This window comes from Pyrus communis, chromosome 8 (genome assembly GCF_963583255.1).
Source record: "Pyrus communis chromosome 8, drPyrComm1.1, whole genome shotgun sequence".
NCBI classification, from domain to species: Eukaryota; Viridiplantae; Streptophyta; class Magnoliopsida; order Rosales; family Rosaceae; genus Pyrus; species Pyrus communis.
In genome coordinates this window covers 26,073,225-26,094,542 of record NC_084810.1, presented here as the reverse complement: position 1 = coordinate 26,094,542, position 21,318 = coordinate 26,073,225, and the positions used below count along the sequence as shown (strand labels likewise).

Below are 21,318 nucleotides of genomic sequence, written 5' to 3'. Positions count from 1 at the left end.
TTTGTTTTTGTATCCAGAAGTCAGAAAAATCACCATAAACGTGACACAAGCACAAAAACATTCCTTCTAATTTTCTGCTCCATTTTTTTTTCCATGTTTCCAATCAGTATTCATAAGTCATAAACCTTATTAAATTTAAACAAATAAAAAGGGAAACCCACAAAAGGAAGAAACAAAACCCTAATCCTCTGATATATTAGCTTAAAATATAATAAATTAGAGAAGAAAAAAAAACCCAACATTTTAAATCCTTGCATTTTCTCTGAAAGCAAGAGAGAGAGAGAGAGAGAGGTGGGTGAGATTTAAGGACCAAAGGGGTTGCTGTTATGGTGGAGAGGGTCCGGCCCACCTGGAACTTGCCTCGCCATGTCCTCCACAGCTTTAAAAACTCTGTCTCCTCTTCCCTTCCCAAATATCTCAGCCTCGTAGATATGCATCCCCTTTCCACAAACATTAGAAATAAATATAAACAAGGGAAAAATAACACTTTTTTTTTTAATATAAAAGTGTGAGTGTAGAGAGAGAAAATAGGTTTTGTAGAAGTGTAAAAGAACATATGGGGGAAAAGAGGGGTTTTTCCAAAGAAATTATCAAAAGACTTTTACTTTGAAATTTGTTACCCTTGAGCCTGTTCTGCCTGCCATAATTGGTGTTCTTCCTTGGAGACCTGAAAACAGGATGTTAGAGAGAGAGAGAGAGAGAGAGAGAGAGAGAGAGAGAGAGAGAGAGAGAGAGGGAGAGAGAGAGAGAGATGAGAGGAGAGGAGAGGATAGAGAGAGAGAGAGAGAGGCTTACGAGAAGGGTGGACAAATGGTATTGAAGCCACCATTAGAACGAGTATGAAGGTTGAAATCCCAGCAAAAGTTTGAGCTTTACTCTTTCCCATTTGATTTGTTGATCCCAGAAAATTGCAGAGGAGGGAGAGAGAGAGAGAGAGAGAGAGAGAGAGAGAGAGAGAGAGAAAGAGAGAAGGTGGTGATGATGAAAAATGTACGTTCTGCAACGGGTACGACACGCCCATTTTAAATACTGATTATGACAGCGCCTGGTAACGCAAAGAGATGGGGTGACGATGACATGCAATTTTTGTACAAATGTTTGGATGAAATGTCCAAATCGCCGCTCGATAAAAAAATTATGATGATATTATTCTGTTACACACGAAAAGTTTTTTTGTTGCAAACGATCATACCACTTGGTTGTGCAGTCTCGTATGTTCGACTGCAAATAGAGATAATCCTAAATCTTTATAATTAGGGTTTACTCTTATTATATATCGTTTTATACAGACATCTGGACTAAAGAATTTTTCTTCATCCGAAGATTGATGAAAATGACCAATTTAACACTTGGATAATAAGACTTTGTACATTTTAGTAAGGATTTATGAATCGAAAAAACGGAGCCTAAAAATTACCAATCTTTACACCATTGATCATTTTGTCAATCTAACTTCCAAATGAACCTTTACTTTTTAGACATAGCAATTTCGTTCTCTCACTCTTTTTCTTGCATAAGCATGACTTCATCTAGTCCGACGACACGTGCATTAACATATGTCATATAGAAATCAAATAAGAAATGATTTCACAAAAAAAAAAAAAAAAAAAAAAACTTAACAATCCAAATACGATATCAAATGAATAGTGGCCAACGTGACTCATCAAGCGTCAACACTCAAAGGTCAAAACATAGGTCATCGATCGCTCTACAAAAATTTGTAACTTTAAGAGTTATTTTTTGCAATTATCAAATATTAAAGATCACATTGCTATAAACCCTAAACATACTTGCGAATATCGCAATCACAAAAAAGAGAACCATGGAAAAATGGAAGAGGGCATGGTCGTCTTTTCACAATCCACGCACTTTTGGGCTGGGGCGCGTAATGAAAACCTGTAGGACACGCGTCGGTCTGTACATCCTGGTACGGTGGGTGTGGCGGCGTCCCGGTGAGGAGGAAGGACACGTGTCGGGGTAGTATTGGAGGGAGCAGGCCACGATTAAGGAAACGACTGGGTCTGAGTCTGAGCCTCTGAGGCTGTCTGCCACAAGACAGGCGTCGTAAAAAGCATTGCCACTTAGAGAGAGAGAGAGACAGGGACAGAGACAGAGAGGCAGAGAGGAGAGAGAAAGAGAGAGACAGAGAGTGTGAGGGCTGCCTTCGTCCAATGAATTCCAGTGGGGCCCAGGCGATCACACTGGTCTTGTTGCTTCCACTTTTAATTACACATATGACCTCGGAAGTTGGAACAGCGAAATTATTGATGAGCTTGGTGTAGGATGAGGATAAAAACTACAGGAGTTCAGCTTGATCGCGGTAGCTTCATGCTCACAATCTCATAAGGAGTGGTAACTGGTCACACTCTCAAGGTCATAAGGAGCGGGACTCGTGCATATACATGGAGTGAAACTGTATTCAAATTCACGAGACGCTGTTCTACTTTATAAAAATGGTATGATACGAGTTAAGTTGTTTTAATCCTTTTAACAATCTTCATTTTTCCTATTAAAATGACAAATAATTGTACTTGTCTGAGGATCTACTTGGTGACCTAGTGCACATACCCTTCTTCATATTTCACAAATCACGTGATGAATGAAACAGAAAAAACGCCCGAGGGTGCCGCATTTCATGATTTTCATCTAACGTTGAGTTGATTTCACAATGAAGCATTAATTGGATTTGCACAAACTTATCCCAGACACACAAAACATCCCAAAATATAAATAATTTCTAACCAGCTTCAGAAGAAAAAGAAAAAAAAACAGAAAAAAAGAAAGAGTTGTCATTAGTCAAAGTCATTTGGAAGTCAACGGAGTGTTGAAACAGACAAGACACAAATCTGCTAGGAGACCTTGTATCCTGTCTGATTAAGGAAACATTAAATGCTGAAACAAAATCCTACCGAGGGGATGGACTTCCCAATATTAACCTTCATCCTCCTTTCTCTCATCAATACAACCAACCAAATCAATGAACAAGGGAAGAATATTCTCATCTAACAGATTTCAACAGATCGAATCAGCCTGGATTTTAGGTTTGGAATCCAACTGCTGAAGCTCGAATCATCAAGCAACGGTAGAACTGTCCGAGACATTCATTTGATTCGTGGCTGCTTTCGATGGATCAGGTCTTAGCCAGCATAGTTTTCTCATAAGTTGGAGAAAGTCTTCAACGGATGCATGATCACGTTAACCATAGGGCACTCTCGTAATAAAGCTGGGCCGTTGAGACTGGAGTAGGGTCAGGTGGGACCACTATGCAGGGGGTTCCGTTTAGTTGCGACTTGTGAGAGGTGGCCTACAGATGACGTGGTCCGCCTATCTCTACACAAGTTTTTCTCCATAAGTAAGCGTAGAACATCTTAATTACAGGAAAACAACTGAACTTAAAAACGGCGTCCTACTAAAGGGATGAGTGTTTTAACATGCTATTGTTTGGTCTGCTTACCTTCTTACGATCCTAATTCAAAGAATGTCATTCGTTTCTAACTTCGATCCTTCGGCTTTTTTTCGGGAAACTAGGCTCAATTCCTTATGACAGAGGTACTACAACAAATAGCATATACCATTTCTGCCTTACTAAGAGCAAGGACGAATATGAAAGCAGTCATTTTGTGAACAAAGCATTCCGCCAAACGAAAGTGAAACAAAAATTGCAGGAAAAACAAATAAAATGGATGCAGTAGACTCACAGTTACAAAATACGAGCATCAATATATGTGGACGGTAACTATGAGCATAGCTGTATTAAAAGTCATGTCGTGCAAATAACTGAAGAAATTATCATAACTTAGTCATTTATCCAGTCTAACAGATCAACTCATTTACACTGACAGTTTCATTCTTATTGAAGATTATTGAGGGAAACTATAAAGCAAAATCACATCATGCCGGTCACTCTGATTTGGAAAAGTATGAGCTCCGAGAAAAAAAGAAAATCATAACTTAAAGCCTCGGAATACACAAACTAGAAAACCCAGATGAGAATTTGTCCCACAAACAGCGACAGAGTTATTCCCTGGTGGGGAATGAATGCAACATTTTTGCAGCCCCTAAAATGAAAATAATAATTAACAATAAGAATCTAGATCAAATTCTGAACACAAAGTTATAGACAAGGTAGCATGAGAAACACTTTGTTGATCAAATTATTAAGGCTAGTTATTAACAAGATGCCATGAGAAACATTGAGAAATAAGAATTACTTGATCAAATTCTGAACACAAGTTATAAATAAGGTAGAATATAAGAAGGAAAAATAACTTACAATCTAAGCTACGCGGATATAGGATCAATTAGACTATGCCGCAAAGTACTCCATCATTTCTTCGAGTTCAAGGTCATCTAATGAACCGGTGCCGTCAATTCCAAAGTTGAATGGGCTTTTGAACAATCCATAATCCAACGACAGGCTATCAATTGGAGACCCAAAGTTAGCATTGACAGTTCTGTCTTGCTCACTCTGAAATGTGTCCTGAACAAAATTTGGAAAATCTCCTCCAGCAATTTCACTTCCATTTCTATGTACTGGTACATGGACTCCATCTGCTGGTATAATCTGCGGTTCATTCATTACAATCTGAGGCGGCTGCCGGTCATGACTTGGGGGATATTGTGTTGATGGATTATAGAGGTTAAATGTATCTCCATGATGCTGGTTAAATGTATCTTCGTGATGCATGTCAGCATCTCGCACCCCATGATAAAGCAAGGGTGTTCCACCAACATGCATGCCCTGTGTCGTAATTACATTGCCAGAAGGTACACCAGGGTAGTAGTTAAACTCTGGCGCTGGTAATTGTTCTTGGACATCAAGATCATTCTCCAGAGGCCGTAAAGTTGTAATGGCACCATTTTCCTGTTGATTTTCATGAACCTGAAGTCCAATCATCTGTACATCAGTGTGGTTTATATCAGGCAATGCACCTCTTGGTGGAACATGTAGATGCTCATTGTGAGATGGTGCAGGACGTCGTTCAACAGGGCTTGCTCTGACACGTGCCCTTTTTCTCCTCGGTTTCTTTTCACCTTGCTCTTTATCTTGGACATTATTACGAGCATTATTGTGTAGATTGCTTGATGGATCCACATCCATCACCTGATTCCTCCTATCATCTTTGGATGAAGAAACAGAGCCTACCCCATCATCAGTACCATCAACATCATAGTCACTGTTACTGCTAGCAGCACCTTGCTTTTCGCCATGGCCACTTTGTGGCATCTCAGTAATGCCAGATGTCCCATTATCACTACTAGGCTGCCGAATGAGGGATTCTTCTCGGCTTAAAACCCCTAACCAAATTGCACTTTCCTTTGCTGTCATCTTATCCTGTAAGCATTTTGACTGGCGAACATGCCTCCTTATCTTTGCAATATCAGGTGACATATGCTTTATCACAGCTGTTAACACTCCAACTTTCCACATCTTCTTTAGGTCGTGTGGCTTCTTATAAGGAGGAATCTGACCATGGACTAACCCTAGTTTCACCCACCAATCTTCATTTCCTGTCGGCCACCAAGGTGGTGGAGCTCCCTTTTCTAATGGATACTTCCTTTGAGGGGGGTCACAGTGTTGCATCAAAGAAGACAATAGAGAACCAAGAGTTGCATCTTGTAGATCTTGGAGGATGCTTTGAGAATTCCCATTTCGATTATTATCTGCATCACTCATGGCAAGACACTCCGCTTCATGCTTGGCTATGGCTGCAGGACCATTCTTATCGAACTTCACCTTTTCTTTCCACCAAGCCCTGATGTTATCTGAAGCACCGCTCACTGGCTTGCCCTTCTCAGGAATGATACCATACACAAAACCACGAGCTTTGCACACTTCCATCAGCTTCAACATATACTTAAGAATCCCATCTTGTGCTCTTGACATTTTCTTTCTCCTAGCCTGATCAGTGGTCTGCTTTGGCTTCTGCTTTTCAGCAGCTTGTTGAGCTTCAAGTTTCTGTCTTTCTTTAAGCCTTTTGAGCTTAATTCGATCCTTCCACATTCGCCTCTCCAAATCTTCCGCTTCAATCTCTTCGTCACTGACATCTTTCTCCGCAATATTATCGCACCTCAAGTCTTCTTCTATATCCGAACTGTCATTAGCAATAAAAAAATAAAATAAAAAAAAATTGCTCCAATCAGCAAAACTACAAAAACCCACTGTGCTCGGCTGCTGAGAAACTTGATGGCAAGAAATTGAATCGAAAAATTGATTCTTTAGCAATCAAAGTCAATCAGCTGTATTAGTCTTGGTAAAGTAGACTCTCTTCTATTTTTTCCCCCACTTTCTCAGCAGCCAAACAAAACTTGGGAAATGATAACAATCCAATATTTCTCCAAAAAAAAAAAAAAAAAAACCCATCTTTTTCAATGATTTACCTCTAGCAATTCCTACAGCAATTAGATTACAACAAATGAAACTAACATTATATAATCCAAAATCTCACAGAGAGAACATATAAAAAAAAACCCACATCACCAATTCCCCATAAAGTTAAATACAACAAATTTTGATCAACATGCAAACAATTCATAGAGACTAATGATCAAAATCATGATAAAAAAAAATTATGAAATTAATAAAACAGTGAAATTTACAGAAACCCCAATAAAACTGAATTACTGGGCACACCAAAAACTCAAAAAACTTGAAACCCAAAAAAAAAATTATTCGGAAATCTTACCTAATATCAGGTCCAATCTCTCCAACGTCACCCATCCAATCTAAATTTGCACAAACCCAAAAAATCTGAGCTTTTCTTTTTCTTCTTCTTCTTTTCTGTTACTGAATTCCCTCTCTTCTCAGAAGAAGCTGAGAATATAAGGGATTGAAGGGTGAATCCAAATGGGGGAATTGAATCCCTAAAAGGGATCGATTGCAAAGAAAATGGCTGGAAATTTCTGTACCGATAATTAAAAGGGCAAAAAATTCAACGCAAAATTAAAAGAGAAGAGAGAGAGTACATTTCTTTAGAGAGAGAAAGTGATGAGATGCTAAAGTGCGAGTAGCGAATTGGGAATTGCTCGGCGGCCGAAAAATCGAACAAAAAAGGTGTCACAAATGGATGAGAACTCCTCTGAGTTGCCAACACAGAGGCTGCGATCCTCTGCATCGCGTCTACGAAATTATTATTTTGTGGATGACCTTCGTTTTGTTTGATTTCGTAAGTGCCTAGGAGGGGTTTTTGTCTTTAGCAGTTGACTCCTTTTGGAGAAGATAAAGAGAATTTTTTTTCAGTGTGTCAGAAACATAATTTGGTACATTCAATGTTATAATATAAAAAGTTAAAATTTTTTTTAAAAAAATTCAACTAATTGTATTATTATACTTTATATACCGAACCATATACTAATACACTAAAAAATATGGCGTAAGAGAGAAACGTAGCTTGCGTTACTCTCTAAGATTTGACATAATTCTGTCTGCATTTTGACGTTTTTTCCTTCAATTTCTTTTGTTATTGTGACACAACATTTTTTAAAAGATTTTTCAAGAAGTTCATAATATGTAAGGATATATTAACCATACAATGAAGTTAACAAATTTAACCAAAAAAATATTGAAAAAAAATAGCTGGATGTATTTGTCCGTGGATTTAGTCTACATGCATGATCAATAGTAATTATCTTAGTGGTGCCCCAAGAAAGGAAATTACATATTCAAAGTCCGGATAGAGAGAAATTATGTTAAAGAGAAACACTTGTTAGTATTTACAATCAGATAACATTATGGTGTTCAGTTAGGTCTCGTTTAGCAATTCAGATTGTACTGACTATTTCTGTCGGATAGAATAAATAGCCACCGAATAGTACTAATTAAATTAATAGCCACCGAATAGTACTGACTAAATTAATCGAACATTTGGTGCAGTATCAGATTAATAACCATATTATTTATACTATATTTGGTATTATACCGGATAAAAGGAATTCAAAATATTAATATTTTAACATAAAAATTGATACTTATAGGTTTATTTTTCTTTTTCTAGGGTGTTGTTTCTTCACTTTGCAGAAGCACTTTGCTTCTCCCATTTGAGTTTAGTTAGTCCATCATGATTGTCCTCTTTCCTCCGCTTACGCCATTCGCAGTGATCAGAGTAGGAGGAGGAGGAGAAGTTGCAGGAGGGCGGAACAGAGAAGGAGGAGGAGGAGGAGGAGGAGGAGAAGAACTTGAGATTCAGATTAGAGAGCAAGCGATGCGGGATGGAGAGAGCGAGAGAGAAGTGTTTCCACCCGACTAAAAAATATCGAGGTTTTGGGTGGTATAACTAAGCGGGTATTAGCCCGATAAAGGAGGTGGCGTCGGATTATTTAATCGAGTGGTTATTTAATCCAAACAGACACTAAATATCGTACTCCGTATTATTAGTACTATCCAATGTGCCAAACAGTGCCTTAGTGTATTTTATAAAATCAATATCAAGCATATTTTCATCTGAGTAAAAAATGAACATACTTTAACTAAATCAAAACAATGACCACCATATTAGCATACTTTTGGCATCGGTGTAGTAGTTTTTATTTTTTTTATTTTTTATTTTTTTTATTTTATACAATTTAGTACTACTTGCTCATAGTATTTCCTCAGGAACCGTTTAATAACCATTTTATTTTTAATTTTTTGTTTGATAATTATTCAGCATCGATGGTTATCAAATGACCCCTTAACTATTTATAAAAGTGGTCTTAAATTTGTCGAGGAGGGCACTTACTCCACAAGGATCCTCTCCGAATCCTATTTGTGATGATTCTTGAGACCTCAAATCGTGTCAATTCGTCATATATTGTGCGATCGGTTTTCATCAAGTACTGTTCATGTTTAATTATGTACAATGAATAGACACAATTTGCAGATCCGAAAAGAATCCTTGTGGAGCAAATTTAAGGTGCATGATTCCTATATATACGAATTAAACCCATTTAAATTACTGTGGAAGGCCTAAGAAAGGGCGAAGCAAAACACAGTGACATGAAAACAAAAAAAATACTCTGACAACCATTGCAATCCACTGCTTGCTAATTAGTCATTCACCATTGGTTGGAGTTGATGGAGACCACTATTACTGAGAACCAAACTAGTGGGGCTTTAAAATCATTTTATTCAATTAATTATAATAATCTTTTATAAAATTAGAAGATTTAGGGTTGATTTGATATTTTTGTGCTTTGAAAAAAAAACTGTTTCTGCTATGTTGTGAGAATAAACTGTGACATCCCACATCACCCAGAGGAGTGATCCTTATATGTATATTCCCATCCCTACCTAGCACAAGGCCTTTGGGGAGCTCATTGGCTTCGGGTTCTGCAGGAACTCCGAAGTTAAGCGAGTAGCGTGCGAGAGCATTCCCCCGATGGGTGACCCATCGGGAAGTTCTCGTGTGAGTTCCCAGAAACAAAACCGTGAGGGAGTGGTCGGGGCTCAAAGCGGACAATATCGTGCTACGGTGGTGGAGCGGACCCGGGAAGTGGTCCGCCCCGAGCCGGGATGTGACATAAATAGCTGTGAAATAAAGCAGTAGAATGTTTGGTAAACTTTTTTGTAAAAGTGCTTTTGAAAGAAAAAAAAACAGTATTATAGTGTTTGATAAACTTTTATATAAAACAGATGTGAAAAAGAGTTGGTTTTGCAATTTTGTGTTTTTGGCTTTTTTTCATCCAAAACTGTAAAAAAAAAGCCGAAGCTGAATGTTTACCAAAGCTCCCAGCTTTTTCTATACCTACTTTTTTTCAGAATCACCACGGTATCAAACTAGGCTTAAGGCCACCAACCACAAAATGTGCCTCTTCCACAAAATAATCAAATGTTACCCACTAAAATATGGTGTATCCAATAGTCGTTTTCTAGCATGCAGGGTGATACATGCTAATTGAGGTCGGAAAGCATCAAGTCCCATTTTGAATTCATTATTCAGAGATTGATAATATTCCTGTACCAATTTGACCCATGGGTTGCTTTCGGACATTCCAATTTGGTAGATGGGGACACATGCTAATTGCTACATACACGTATTTATATATGTGGGCGGATTCACGGTATCGTTTTTTACACAATTTTGTACATACGTTTTTACGAGGATAACTTCGTAATGTATGTCAATGATCCGAACTATTAAAATATTCATCTATAGTGAAGGAAATTGACGAATACGGTTTTGCAAAGAAACCTTAAAGCACTTGATCTAACTATGATATAGTTTTGGATTTAGGTGACTTTGGTAGACATGATCTTTGAGAGAAAAAATAAAAGACAGACGGTTCAAATCATTTTGAAATTTATTACAGAGTAAGCCCACAAAAATATGTGTCAAAATAAATGTAGTGCCACAAATCCACCCATACATATATTGATGGAAATTGTAACTTGGATCGGAGTCATGTTGCAATCCCACATCATGTTGTATATATTACACTTGATATTATTCTGTTATTTATTATGTTTTGTGTTTTGGTTGACAAGAAAGATGAGAAAACGAGGTGAAACACAACATGACATGTAAAATTTGCCAATAAGCTTGAGCTTATATATATTAGACACAAAAGCTAACGGATCAGGTTTCTAAGAAAACTTTCATACATGAGGATCACTGTAAAACTCGACATGTTGCCAGGTCTAAAATTAATAATTTTATTTCAATTGAGCTGAAACATTTTCAAAAAATTTCCAGCCAGATTTGCATGAAATGTAGGCAACAAAGTGTTGCAACTTTTTATTTATCATGGTATAAATATTAAATATACGAAATTGCATCAAACCCTTTTCACCTTGACATGATAATTTCTTCTTTCATGGCAAGCGAGAGAGCACTAAGACTTCCCCCAACTTCCACTCTCACTCCGGGCATTGCTATTGCTCTACTCCCTACAAACCCACCTTCTCCTACACTGATCTTTCCAAACTTCACTTTCCCCTCATCACCTTCATATATGTGTCCAAACAAGAGAGCTTCTCGTCCCACACACCCGCCTCTCTCAATCTCCACCATTTCCGGGTTTAACAACGCTCCCATGCTGTCTACGTAAGCGCTTTGGTCCAGCTCAATCTCCGAACCCATAAGCTTCATCCACAGAACGAAGAAAATTGACCCGCTTGTCATTTCTGCGAAATAGCTCCCAACTAGGGTTCTAAATGCTTGCCATGTAATGTCCAAAAAGACCCCTATGCTCCAAATGTGCACAGTTTCGCCTTCTTTCTTCTTTCCGACTAGTAACCATTTAGCCACAACGCAAGCTAATCCAGCCAAAAGACCAGAAGAAACCCAAAACAATGGAAACAACCAATGTAGAGCGATTTTTTGAGTATTGTTCATGTGCAGAGTCCAGTTCAAAGGAGCGTAGATTACTAATGCCAGCAGGAAATGAGGCAGCACTGTTTGTAGTAGAGGTTGAGCAAAAGTGGCCCATAGAGCCTGAAACAAAGTTCTTTCCAACGTCACTTTTTGCGCATCTTTCTTCATCAATGATACTGCCATTGGACAACCCGAAAGGTCTACTTTGACATCGGACTGCTCTAGGAAGATTTTCCAAGCCTCTGGAAGGGGTGCACCGTTCCTCAGGTGCTGGCATATCTCATAGATCAATGAACGTCCATGATCAATCGAAGCACTCTGGGAGCATGATGAAGCTCGGATGACATCCACTTCAGGGCATCGTAGAAATGGATTAAAGTTCAACTGTTCTGATTGTTCTGCAGATAGATTATGGTTGATGTTAACCTCTCCAACATCAATATATGGGAACTCAGACTCACTCCATGGTTTGGTGCAGTCAAGTGCAATGTCCCGGGCAGCTTCATCACGTGGAACTGGCCGGACCTGTAACTGGAAAATATAACGGACTCCTTCAGCATTCACACGGCTTTGGAAATCTTTAGCAAGGAAAAGTAGAGGACGAGTATCATTATCACTCCTCGGAATTGCACCTGTATCGGGTGGAAGAATTCCAATTGGCTCCACCTTACCAGCTTCCTCACTAATATTCTCATCAGAAGGCCTCAACTTGAACTTGACATACATTTCTTGTCCATCTTCGAACCGGAACAGCCTGCAGATATTTGAGTAATAATGTAGTTCAACATATGAGTTTGCATGGCGCAAGGAAGTCCATACTGCATCACGCACATGTGGCGTTCGCTTAACATACTCTTCCCGTGCAGGAAGCCCACAGACAAGCCATGTTGCAAAATCTGCAATTGTGCGGGCGTAGAATGCCTTTCCTGTCTTCAGTGTCAGGTCAAAGAGTGAAGACTCACTACTTTCATCTGAAAGTATTCTTATAGCTGCACCCCGCGCATCAATCCTTGCATCATCATCAGCACTCAAGCTGTTGCTATGCCGAACTATGACAGGGTAGCTCTTTCCTGGGTAGAAGATTTTGTGGTCTGGCAAGCCTTTGATGTTGTCATATATCTTCAAGGTTCCCTTCCCACTAACACCAATTCGATGGAAATATCTTGACTTAACCTTCAGAGTTGTGGCAGCCAAATTTGCAGCAAGGTTACCAACAATTTTCTTATATTTCATGTCCATCTCTTCTATTCTATCCTCCAACGAATGCATGGTGTTCTTGATCATCATTGGAGTTTGAGACCCAATGTAAACACCACCCGCTTGGAGCACTGAATTCACCGGTGCTACTGACAATGCACCAAGAATAACATCTTTCTGAAGAATTGAACCAGGAAGGACCAAACTTTCACTCCCAACTACTGAATTATCATGCACCTCAACTTTCCCACTAACAAGCCCATGGGAGGAATAATACCCAGCAATGATCCGACTGAAATCACCAAGATGGACGCCAGAACCGAGTGAAATCAATTTCGGGTCTGAAATTGGGTTGATGGCCCTGATAGAACAATGTTTCCCAACCTCTGCACCGAGAAGGCGCATGTACATGCAGAACGCTTCGGTTCCAGACAGAAGCTTGGCAAATCTGTGGTGGCAGGCAATGGTGATTCGGTGGCAAAGCCACATTCTAAAATGGGTTGTCTTTTTCCCTTGGTTACTAGAAATAAGACGGGTCAAGGCGGCTGTGAGGAAGCTGAGTACTATGCCATAAGCCAAATAAGCAACTGCCATTGAGATGGATGAGTAAATTATGCCTAATGGGACATTAGAAAACATGGTGGCATATGCTATGACGGTGTAAGGCATCCAGTGAAAGGCCCCAAATAAGCAAGCAAATGCAAATTCTTGAGGGGAAAGAGGCTTCTGAGACATCCAAATGTAGACCAAGTACACAATAGAAGCTGAAAGAGTACCAAGCAACCCAACTATGTAGATTCCTATGAACTGGTAAACAACCCCATCTTCAGTTTCCTTTGTAACATTTGGCAGCATTTTACCCTGAATCATGTATAAGAAAAGTATTGAGTTGATATTAGTTTCTAAGTTTCATTGCATGAAAAGCGTTCACGAATTAATAAAAATAAACTATATAGCCGTGTTGTACGTCAAATATCTAAGGAAATAAAAAAAATTAATTCCAAAATAATTACAAGTTAAGGAAAATCTAATCATGATTCAGAAAAAAGATTAGAATTCATGATGGTTGGATAAACATGCAGAAGAAAGGACACTTACATTTTGAAGATTTGTAGCCTCGGCAGCAGATTTGCCTCCAGATTTTTGCAAGGCCATTACTTCAAGGTCTTCTCCCAAAATTGTTCCCTTTTGGACAACCGCGTAGGGACCAACTGACGAGTTTTGGCCAATTCTTATTGGGAGGAAGCTTAATACTCCATTCTTCACTTCATGACTTTGAATCAAAGCCCCTTCTGCGATCACAGCTCCATCTCCAATCGAAACTAGAGACGGGTCTGTTATGTCAACTGTATCAAGAAAAACTGAGGATCCAATCCTAGCTCCAAGCATCTCGAACCAATACTTGAGGAACATGGTTCCTCGCAGATGCTCTGCCAAAACTTTCGAAGCAACTTCGTGGGCCTTGTAAAGAGCCCACCACTTAACAAAATCCACTGACCAGATGGAAACCTCGGGGTTCAGGGCATAGTTTGGTTTTAAGAAAGAGTTCCCCAAGAAAGCAATTGAAACACAGGTAGAAAGTATGCATAAGATCCAAGCAAGGGGAGCAAACGTCAGAAGGATCAAATAATCTAAATAGGGAATTCCTTCTACCAATGCATGGGTGGCTGAGACGCATTTCATAAAAGCAGATACTGATAAGTAGGCGGGAATAGAGAGCATAAAAGCAACGTAAACAAGAGCCAGAAGTTGGAAAGACCAGATCACCAAGTGCTGAGATTCGGGAAGTTCCATCACAAGCTCAGCGGAATCAGTCTCAGTCTCAAGCTGTGGAACATTGGATGGAGTTGTTGACAGTTGAGGTTGAGAATTCATTACCAGATTCTCTGAGAAGCTTGCCAAGTCTGCAATGCAAGTTGCAGTGAAAATATCCACAGCTCCTACTGGCACTCCAAGAAAGTCAGAAAGTTTTTGAGCTGCTCTGACCACACCAATTGAATCGATTCCATAAGACACTAGACTTTCAGTGTTTGAGATTTTGTTGATTGAAATACCAGTCTGCTCGGAAACCAGGTGTTTCAAGAAGTCTACAATATCATTATTACTTATCTTGGGGCTTGGTGGTGGAGAACCTCTCACAAACTGAGGACGAGGGGTTATTCCCTCCTTGCATGTTCCAGTAGTGAAGGACCGCATCAGTTTTTTCTTTATTAGAATTGGTTCTGGAACGACATTCAATGTGCCATCAGTAAACTGTTGGAGGCACTCGAATCTTTGGATTTTTCCTGACGTTGTCTTACTGATGGTTTTTGGCCTGATCATCTTAACAGAAGCAACGGTAACCCCATGTTCTTCTGCAACACGAGCTTGAATTTGTTCAACAACATCCTTGCCAACAGGTTTACCGTCCCTAACCTCCGCAATTACGACCAAACCAACCTGGTCAGCATTATCTGGAACAGAAATACCTTTCATTGATAAGATTTCCATGGGAACAGCAATGACAGCGCAACAACCTGGACGTACAACTTCTGCTGCGCTCTCCACTGTCTTCTCTACATCTGCCGAGTAAATGTTCCTTCCAGCTACAATGATGAGATCCTTGATTCTTCCAGTGATGAACAATTTTCTGTCAATGATTCGTCCTAAATCCCCCGTTCTAGTGTAGATACGTCCAGGATAGTCAGGAAGCTTGTTTCTGTAAGTATTCTGGCTTAGTTCTTCCCTACCCCAGTACCCAATTCCAGCACTGGGACTGCTGATCCATATCTCTCCTTCCTTTCCCGCTTCTTTGAGCTCCTCACCACTCTCTGGATCAACTATTCTAATGTCAACATCTTCATCGCCGGGATTCACATACCCACAACAAACTCTTCCTTGCCAATCTACCATGATAGGCTTCCCTTCACCATATGCACAACTGACAAACACACAATTTTCTGCCAAGCCGTAGCCAGGTGCCATCACCTCTTGAGAAAGACCAAAAGGACGAGCGAGCTCGACAAATCTTTTCAGAGTTTTCTGCCTAACTGGTTCAGCAGCAACCATCAGGAATTTCATGGAAGAAAGGTCGTATTTCCTGTTCTTGTCCGACTCCAGCCTTCGAATGACTAGCTCAAAGGCAAAATTGGGGCCAGCACTGTGAGTAGCCTGATATTTGCTCATGATTTGGAGCCACAATAATGGGTTCTTGATGAACGTCAATGGGGAAAATAAAACTGCAGTTCCACCACTAACAAGGGCTGTGAAAATTCCTCCAATCAGCCCCATGTCATGGTACTGAGGGAGCCAGCTAACTAGAACTGTTCTTGAGGTGCTGTTGTATCTCCTTCGCATCAACTTCACATTATGAATGAGCGCACTGTGAGTTATCATGACTCCTTTAGCATCGCCAGTCGAACCTGATGTGAACTGCAGAAAGGATACTTCACCGGGCTGTGGTTCAAATTCATCTTTGAAATCCTCTACAACCACGTTCTTAGAGTTCTTAATCCAAGAATCTGTATGTAACCAAGGAAGATTGGGCCAACGACCTGAGGATTTCGGCTTTTTAGCTGTCAGTGAGATCATATTTTTAACGGAACCTGCCTGGACAGCCCAGTGATAACTAATGGTAGAAAGAATTGCCACTGCACCACATGATTTAGCAATGTTTTCAATCTTCAAAAGTGCTTGACCGCCTCTTTGTAAAGGATCTGGAGGTAGAACTGGGACTGGTAAGACGTTTGCTCTTAAGCACCCAAAGAAGGCATCTACAAAGTCCAGACCTGGGACATGGACCAGGAGAACCCTGTCACGAGGCCTGATTACTGGATTCTTGCATGTCAACAGCTTTTGAGCAATGCAAGAAGCATTGTCATGAAGTTCTGCATAAGTTCGCTGGCTCACTACCACCCCTTCTTCATTAACCCAAGTATAGAGTGTCTTGTTTTGAGTGACTCCGTGAGCTCCCCAGTGCTTCAGATAGCCATCGAGTGAAGACAGATTCGGGAACTCCACTCCTGGTACTTCAGTCATGCGTTTAGGGCTTCCTCCCCACCGTTGTTGCGAGGAAAACAAACTCTGCAAAGGGACATGTTTACACTAAGTGAGGAATTTATCAACTTTGAATTTGCAATCATTTCATTTTGATCGATTATTCGTCAAATTCAACACTTAGATGTGGGGTTACCTTAGCATAAGGAAATTTCGGCACAGAATTGTCATTTGCAAAGTGCTTGCAGACTAAACCCATAGCGTATGACGAATTTCTCTCGGTCAGTTCAAAAGCCATAAGACCGCCAACATAGTAAGTGTTCCTGAAGCCTTGAAGTTCAGATTCCAATTTCTCATAAAATCCATCCTTCATCTCTGTATAGAAATAATTAAAATTAGCATTCCTAATTGGCAGGGAGATATGGCGTAAGAGCAAATCATTGGCGTACCTTGGCTGCCAACGTGAGGAAAATACTTAAATCGTCGTTGGAGAACCACCTCCGTAACTTCTGCTCCTATAAGTTTAGCAGCATCAATTGCAAGCTCTGTCACAGTTGTTCCCGTAATATCAACAGAATTTCCATAAGACCAGAATAATAAAATATCAGTGTCAGCATAGAATTTCTGCATTGCAACTGGATTTCCGATTGTTGCAGGATTGCTCATATATTCTTCAAAGTAGAAGAAACCAATCGGCATATGTTCTATTCCTTTAACCTTCAAAACTGTAGTGTAGTAGTCAATTGTCTGTACTTTGCTAAACAACTCCTTCTCGACATCACCCATCTCCATCACTTCACTTCCATGTTCTGTTACGAGAATTCTTTATTAGGCATATCAAGAAGATAAAAAGGAATTGCAATGATAATAATCGAAGAAAAAAAATGGAGAGGGAGTAATAAATAAACCTGTAGGATGTGAAGGTGATCTGTAAATTCTTCCGCTATTCAAAGGAAAGGAACCAGAAATGATGATCTTATCAAATTCCATAGATTTAACTTCTCCATCACAACTTTTTACATCAACACCAACACTATCAGAATAGCGTCTGATTTCTAACACTTCGGTGTTGCAGTGAACCATTGGGAGTGATTTACTGATCTTCTCCCAAAAACTTGTATATCCACCTTTGAAGCGGCGAATTTTACCAGCCATGGAAGTTCGTGTAAACTCATGAATGTAGGCATATGGCATGTCTTGAACAAACCCATAACCAGAAGCGGTGTATCCATAAGCCACGGATTTGGGAACAGAACTAAATCCTTGACGTTCAAGATATACAGGAGTTAAGTCTGACGCATATTCACTCACAGCATGGACCCCAATCCGACCCGACTTTGCTGCCTTATCCTATCAAAGGTAAAATGGAGATATAAATATTGCCGAGCAGAGAAATCAAGAAACTAAACAGGGTGTAAGGTACTAGGTACCAACCTGGAGTTCTAACGTCAGTGAGATAACGGATACATAATCATCTGCAACTTTTATATCTTGATACTGCCCTGATTTGTCAATAAGCGCAAGCTTGTGGGAGTCCATTTCATCTAGTTCAGACCCAGTCTCCTTAGCCAAGTGAAAGATGACAGGGGCGCTGTTTGCAGCAAGAACTTGGCCACCGAGATCATAAATTTTCCCTGTAAAGGTAGTACATGTTGTCAAACTCAATTGCATAACAAAGTAGGCATAGAAGAGTAGGCATAAAAGACACCATCTTATATTTCTAACCTTCAATATCGACTGATTCACACATGCCACCAACAGTATGGTGCTTCTCTAACACGGTCACATTGCTGTAACCAAGCTTCACCAGTGCATAAGCAGATGATAAACCACTTGGACCACCACCTACTATCCCAATTCTTGTATTCAGTGGAAGGCATGGATGCAGCCTGGAGAACTGGTCCTCTACGGATTTTCCAGGGTCCATCTCCCTTGTTGTTCAAGCCTTCTGGCTGTACATATTGAGATCAAATAACAAACTGAGTTCAACTTTGTTCTAGTTCTAACTCCCAGTTATAGGTAACCGTACACAAGATTGTCCATAAATAGCATAAGGTTATAACTACAGTTGGTGATAAACCCAAATCTACAGTTCCAGAAACCAAACTCTTATGTTATGTGTATCATTGTTTGTTATTACACGAAAACAAGAGCATTTGTGCAACTATCCAGTAAGGACAGTGAGAAGAACAAAGAGAATAAACCGATGTTGGGAAAACCTGATATTTCAAATGAAGCTCAAAGTCTAGAAGGCTGAAATTGGAGCTAGGTACATATTCTTAGTTTTTATAACTCATACAAGATTTCATGTGCAGACAGTCCACCAATGTATATAACAATGAATGAATAGAACATCTTGGCTTACACCATTTATTATTTCACAAAGAATAAAAAGCCGTATCAGCTATTTGTCTTTCCTTATGGCCATAAAAACTCTACAGTTGCCAGAAAAGGGAAAATGTCAAGATGGGGAATATGGAGGTTGGATCATCAAATGGAAAGATGGGGAAGACCTTGAATATCTTTCTGGATTTGGACACCATCCAACTGATCCATTGCTGATTAAAGTTCTGTAAGTTTCACATTTCATGCATAAACACAGCACCATGTGCTTCGAAAATTCTCTGTCAGACTCAATAGAGTATGAACTGATGTAACAATCTGACTTTTGGCTATAAGAACAGAAGGTCATTTTAGTGTGAAGATTGGATGGAAAGTAGAAAATGGAAGGGTCGATTATGAAAAGAAAAGAGGGGAAAACCAAGAAGTTGTTCCTGGATTTAGACACTGTCTAAGTAATCAATTGCAAGTATTCACATTTCATACATTGGTACAAAAATTAGTTATACTATGTTTCTGAAAATTCTCCGTCAAACTCAATAGAGTACAAATTGATGTAAAGAGCTGACTTTTGGTTACAAACACAGAAGGTTACCCCAAGTGCTAATTGCCTAGTCTACAAGACTATAAAGCTCCTTGTGCCTCTATCCATTTGAACTTTAGAATAGTTAAAATTCAAGTAAAAATGGCAACTAGGCTGAAAGCATGCTATTCATACATTTAAGAGTTGAATAAGAGAACGCAATAGCAGTTACATCTCATACGAGCGAATTACTTATCTTCTTCATATAGCAAAAATGCGGACACAAGGGCAAAGACTAGAGAGGTGAACGAAAACATACCTTGCACTTGTGAGAAACGGACAGATTGTAGAATATATAGTTTACGCCTTCCAAAGGCTGCAACTTGATCAACTCACTATACTCTACGAAATAGTCCCTGCAACACCATTACCACCTCAAGTTCAGAAAACAAACACGGAAACAATATCGAAAGAAAGCACAGATTTGCACACACCCTTTTAGCATCACATACTAGTTGTACACCAATCCACAATATACATAGCCAACACATTACACACAAACACGAAAGGAATATCGAAAGAAAGCACCGATCTTTACCCACCCATTTAACATCAGAAACTAGTTCTCCGCTCCAATTCACAATATACAGCCAACACATTACAACACACGACTCCTTCTTTAGCTAATCTACTCTCTTTCAGACCAAGGATCAAACATTTCATAAGCATAAATTTCCTCTGCTCCCCACCCACCTACACATTCATATAAAGTTACCAACCCTCTCTCTCTCTCTCTCTCTCTCTCTCTCTCTCTCTCTCTCTAGACTCTAATTTCCACACCCAGATACTTGTTAATCACCACCACCATGTAAAGGACTCACCTGGGCAATTTGGGTTTATCCAGTTGAATGCCAAATGGCATGTAAAAATGGTAAAAAGCCGTTCTTTCAAGCAGAAAAAAGCAAGCTGCTGATCTCATTGTTTTTTCCTTGCAACTTTCTCAGATATTTAAATCAACCCAAAAGCCTCTTCCCGCCAACAACAAACAGACAAAAAACTCCATGACTGTTTCTTTTGCTTCGGAAAATCCCAACTTCCTTGGTGACTCCGACATTTACAATCCAAAGATTCAGATATTCCTGAATTTCCTGTCTTTATATTTCACCATCGTTCATGTCATTTGGTTTGTAAATTTCATTTAAAATTTTGGTCTCCCAAGCATTACTCATAATACAAGTTATGCATTTTTTTTTTTTATAATTAGTTAACGAAAATAATTGAGATTGAAAATAAAAGATATAATTGTTGTGATAAAGGAGTTTAATGGTTAAAATAGTCATAGAGTGTTACTTAGCATTGAAGCCACGTGCAACATTATGTATCATTTTACGTGCAGCTTAAATTGCCATTTAACAATATTGAGTAATACTACTCCCAAGCCAACAAGGTTTCCTGCACTACGAGGGTTAGGGGAACATCTATCCTACGCAGTCTTACCTTTACTTTGCAAATTGGTTGTTTTCATGATTCAAACCCGTGACATTTCGGTCACAAAAAAACAACATTTCCGTTCACCAAGGCTCGCCCTCACTATTGAATGACAATACCAACAATTGAAAATTTAAATTCATCAAACGGCGGTGATAAAGAGGGTGGTGAAAATTACCATCATTTAAGAGTAGTGAGCAAAAGTATTCTCGTGTATAATAATTAGGAAATTAATGATAAGAACGCAACGAGTTTTAAGTGGTTAGTAATGCCACTCAACATAATTAATGACAAACTAAGCCCTATGCAAATTTCTCGTGAATGACACGATTGTTACATCGCATCTGTATAATTATTAATTAAAAAAAATTAGTGTAACATTGTGAAGAGGATATGCTGGATAATAGAGGGATCTGTGGGCACTATGTAAAATGGAAGTTGGATTTTGGGGAAGCAAACTGTCGTGTGGTGACGGATATCACAAGCCAATTTTAGTGTTTTAAT

General features: G+C 39.4%; 2 protein-coding genes across 3 annotated transcripts; both read right to left on the bottom strand.

Moving 5' to 3' along the window:
• Positions 1 to 2,760: 2,760 nt before the first annotated feature.
• Positions 2,761 to 7,091, bottom strand: LOC137741949 (ETHYLENE INSENSITIVE 3-like 3 protein). Of its 2 annotated transcripts, none has more exons than XM_068481653.1 (3): positions 6,687 to 7,091; positions 4,274 to 6,095; positions 2,761 to 3,330 (listed from the first exon to the last, which is right to left on the bottom strand). In XM_068481653.1, exons 1-2 carry the CDS (start codon positions 6,719 to 6,721, stop codon positions 4,307 to 4,309), a joined length of 1,824 nt encoding a protein of 607 aa, XP_068337754.1. In that variant the 5' UTR covers positions 6,722 to 7,091; the 3' UTR covers positions 2,761 to 3,330; positions 4,274 to 4,306. The 2 variants fall into 2 exon arrangements, with proteins under 2 accessions (XP_068337754.1, XP_068337753.1); XM_068481652.1 differs by lacking the exon at positions 2,761 to 3,330 and adding an exon at positions 3,779 to 4,058.
• Positions 7,092 to 10,763: 3,672 nt separating this feature from the next.
• On the bottom strand, positions 10,764 to 13,166 carry LOC137743237 (uncharacterized). The gene is made up of 2 exons (XM_068483114.1): positions 11,403 to 13,166; positions 10,764 to 10,892 (listed from the first exon to the last, which is right to left on the bottom strand). The coding sequence occupies exons 1-2, from the start codon at positions 13,155 to 13,157 to the stop codon at positions 10,764 to 10,766; spliced, it is 1,884 nt and encodes a 627-aa protein (XP_068339215.1). The 5' UTR covers positions 13,158 to 13,166.
• Between the last annotated feature and the right edge of the window lie 8,152 nt (positions 13,167 to 21,318).

Bases quoted from the DNA above. Each gene is read 5' to 3' on its own strand.
- LOC137741949 (XM_068481653.1), bottom strand. From the start codon at position 6,721: ATGGGTGACGTTGGAGAGATTGGACCTGATATTAG. The intron at 6,096-6,686 runs GTAAGATTTCCG...TGCTAATGACAG, and splicing joins GAGATTGGACCTGATATTAG to TTCGGATATAGAAGAAGACT.
- LOC137743237 (XM_068483114.1), bottom strand. From the start codon at position 13,157: ATGCCTTACACCGTCATAGCATATGCCACCATGTTTTCTAATGTCCCA. The intron at 10,893-11,402 runs GCCACTTTTGCT...AAGTTTGGAAAG, and splicing joins CTTTGTTTCAGGCTCTATGG to ATCAGTGTAGGAGAAGGTGG.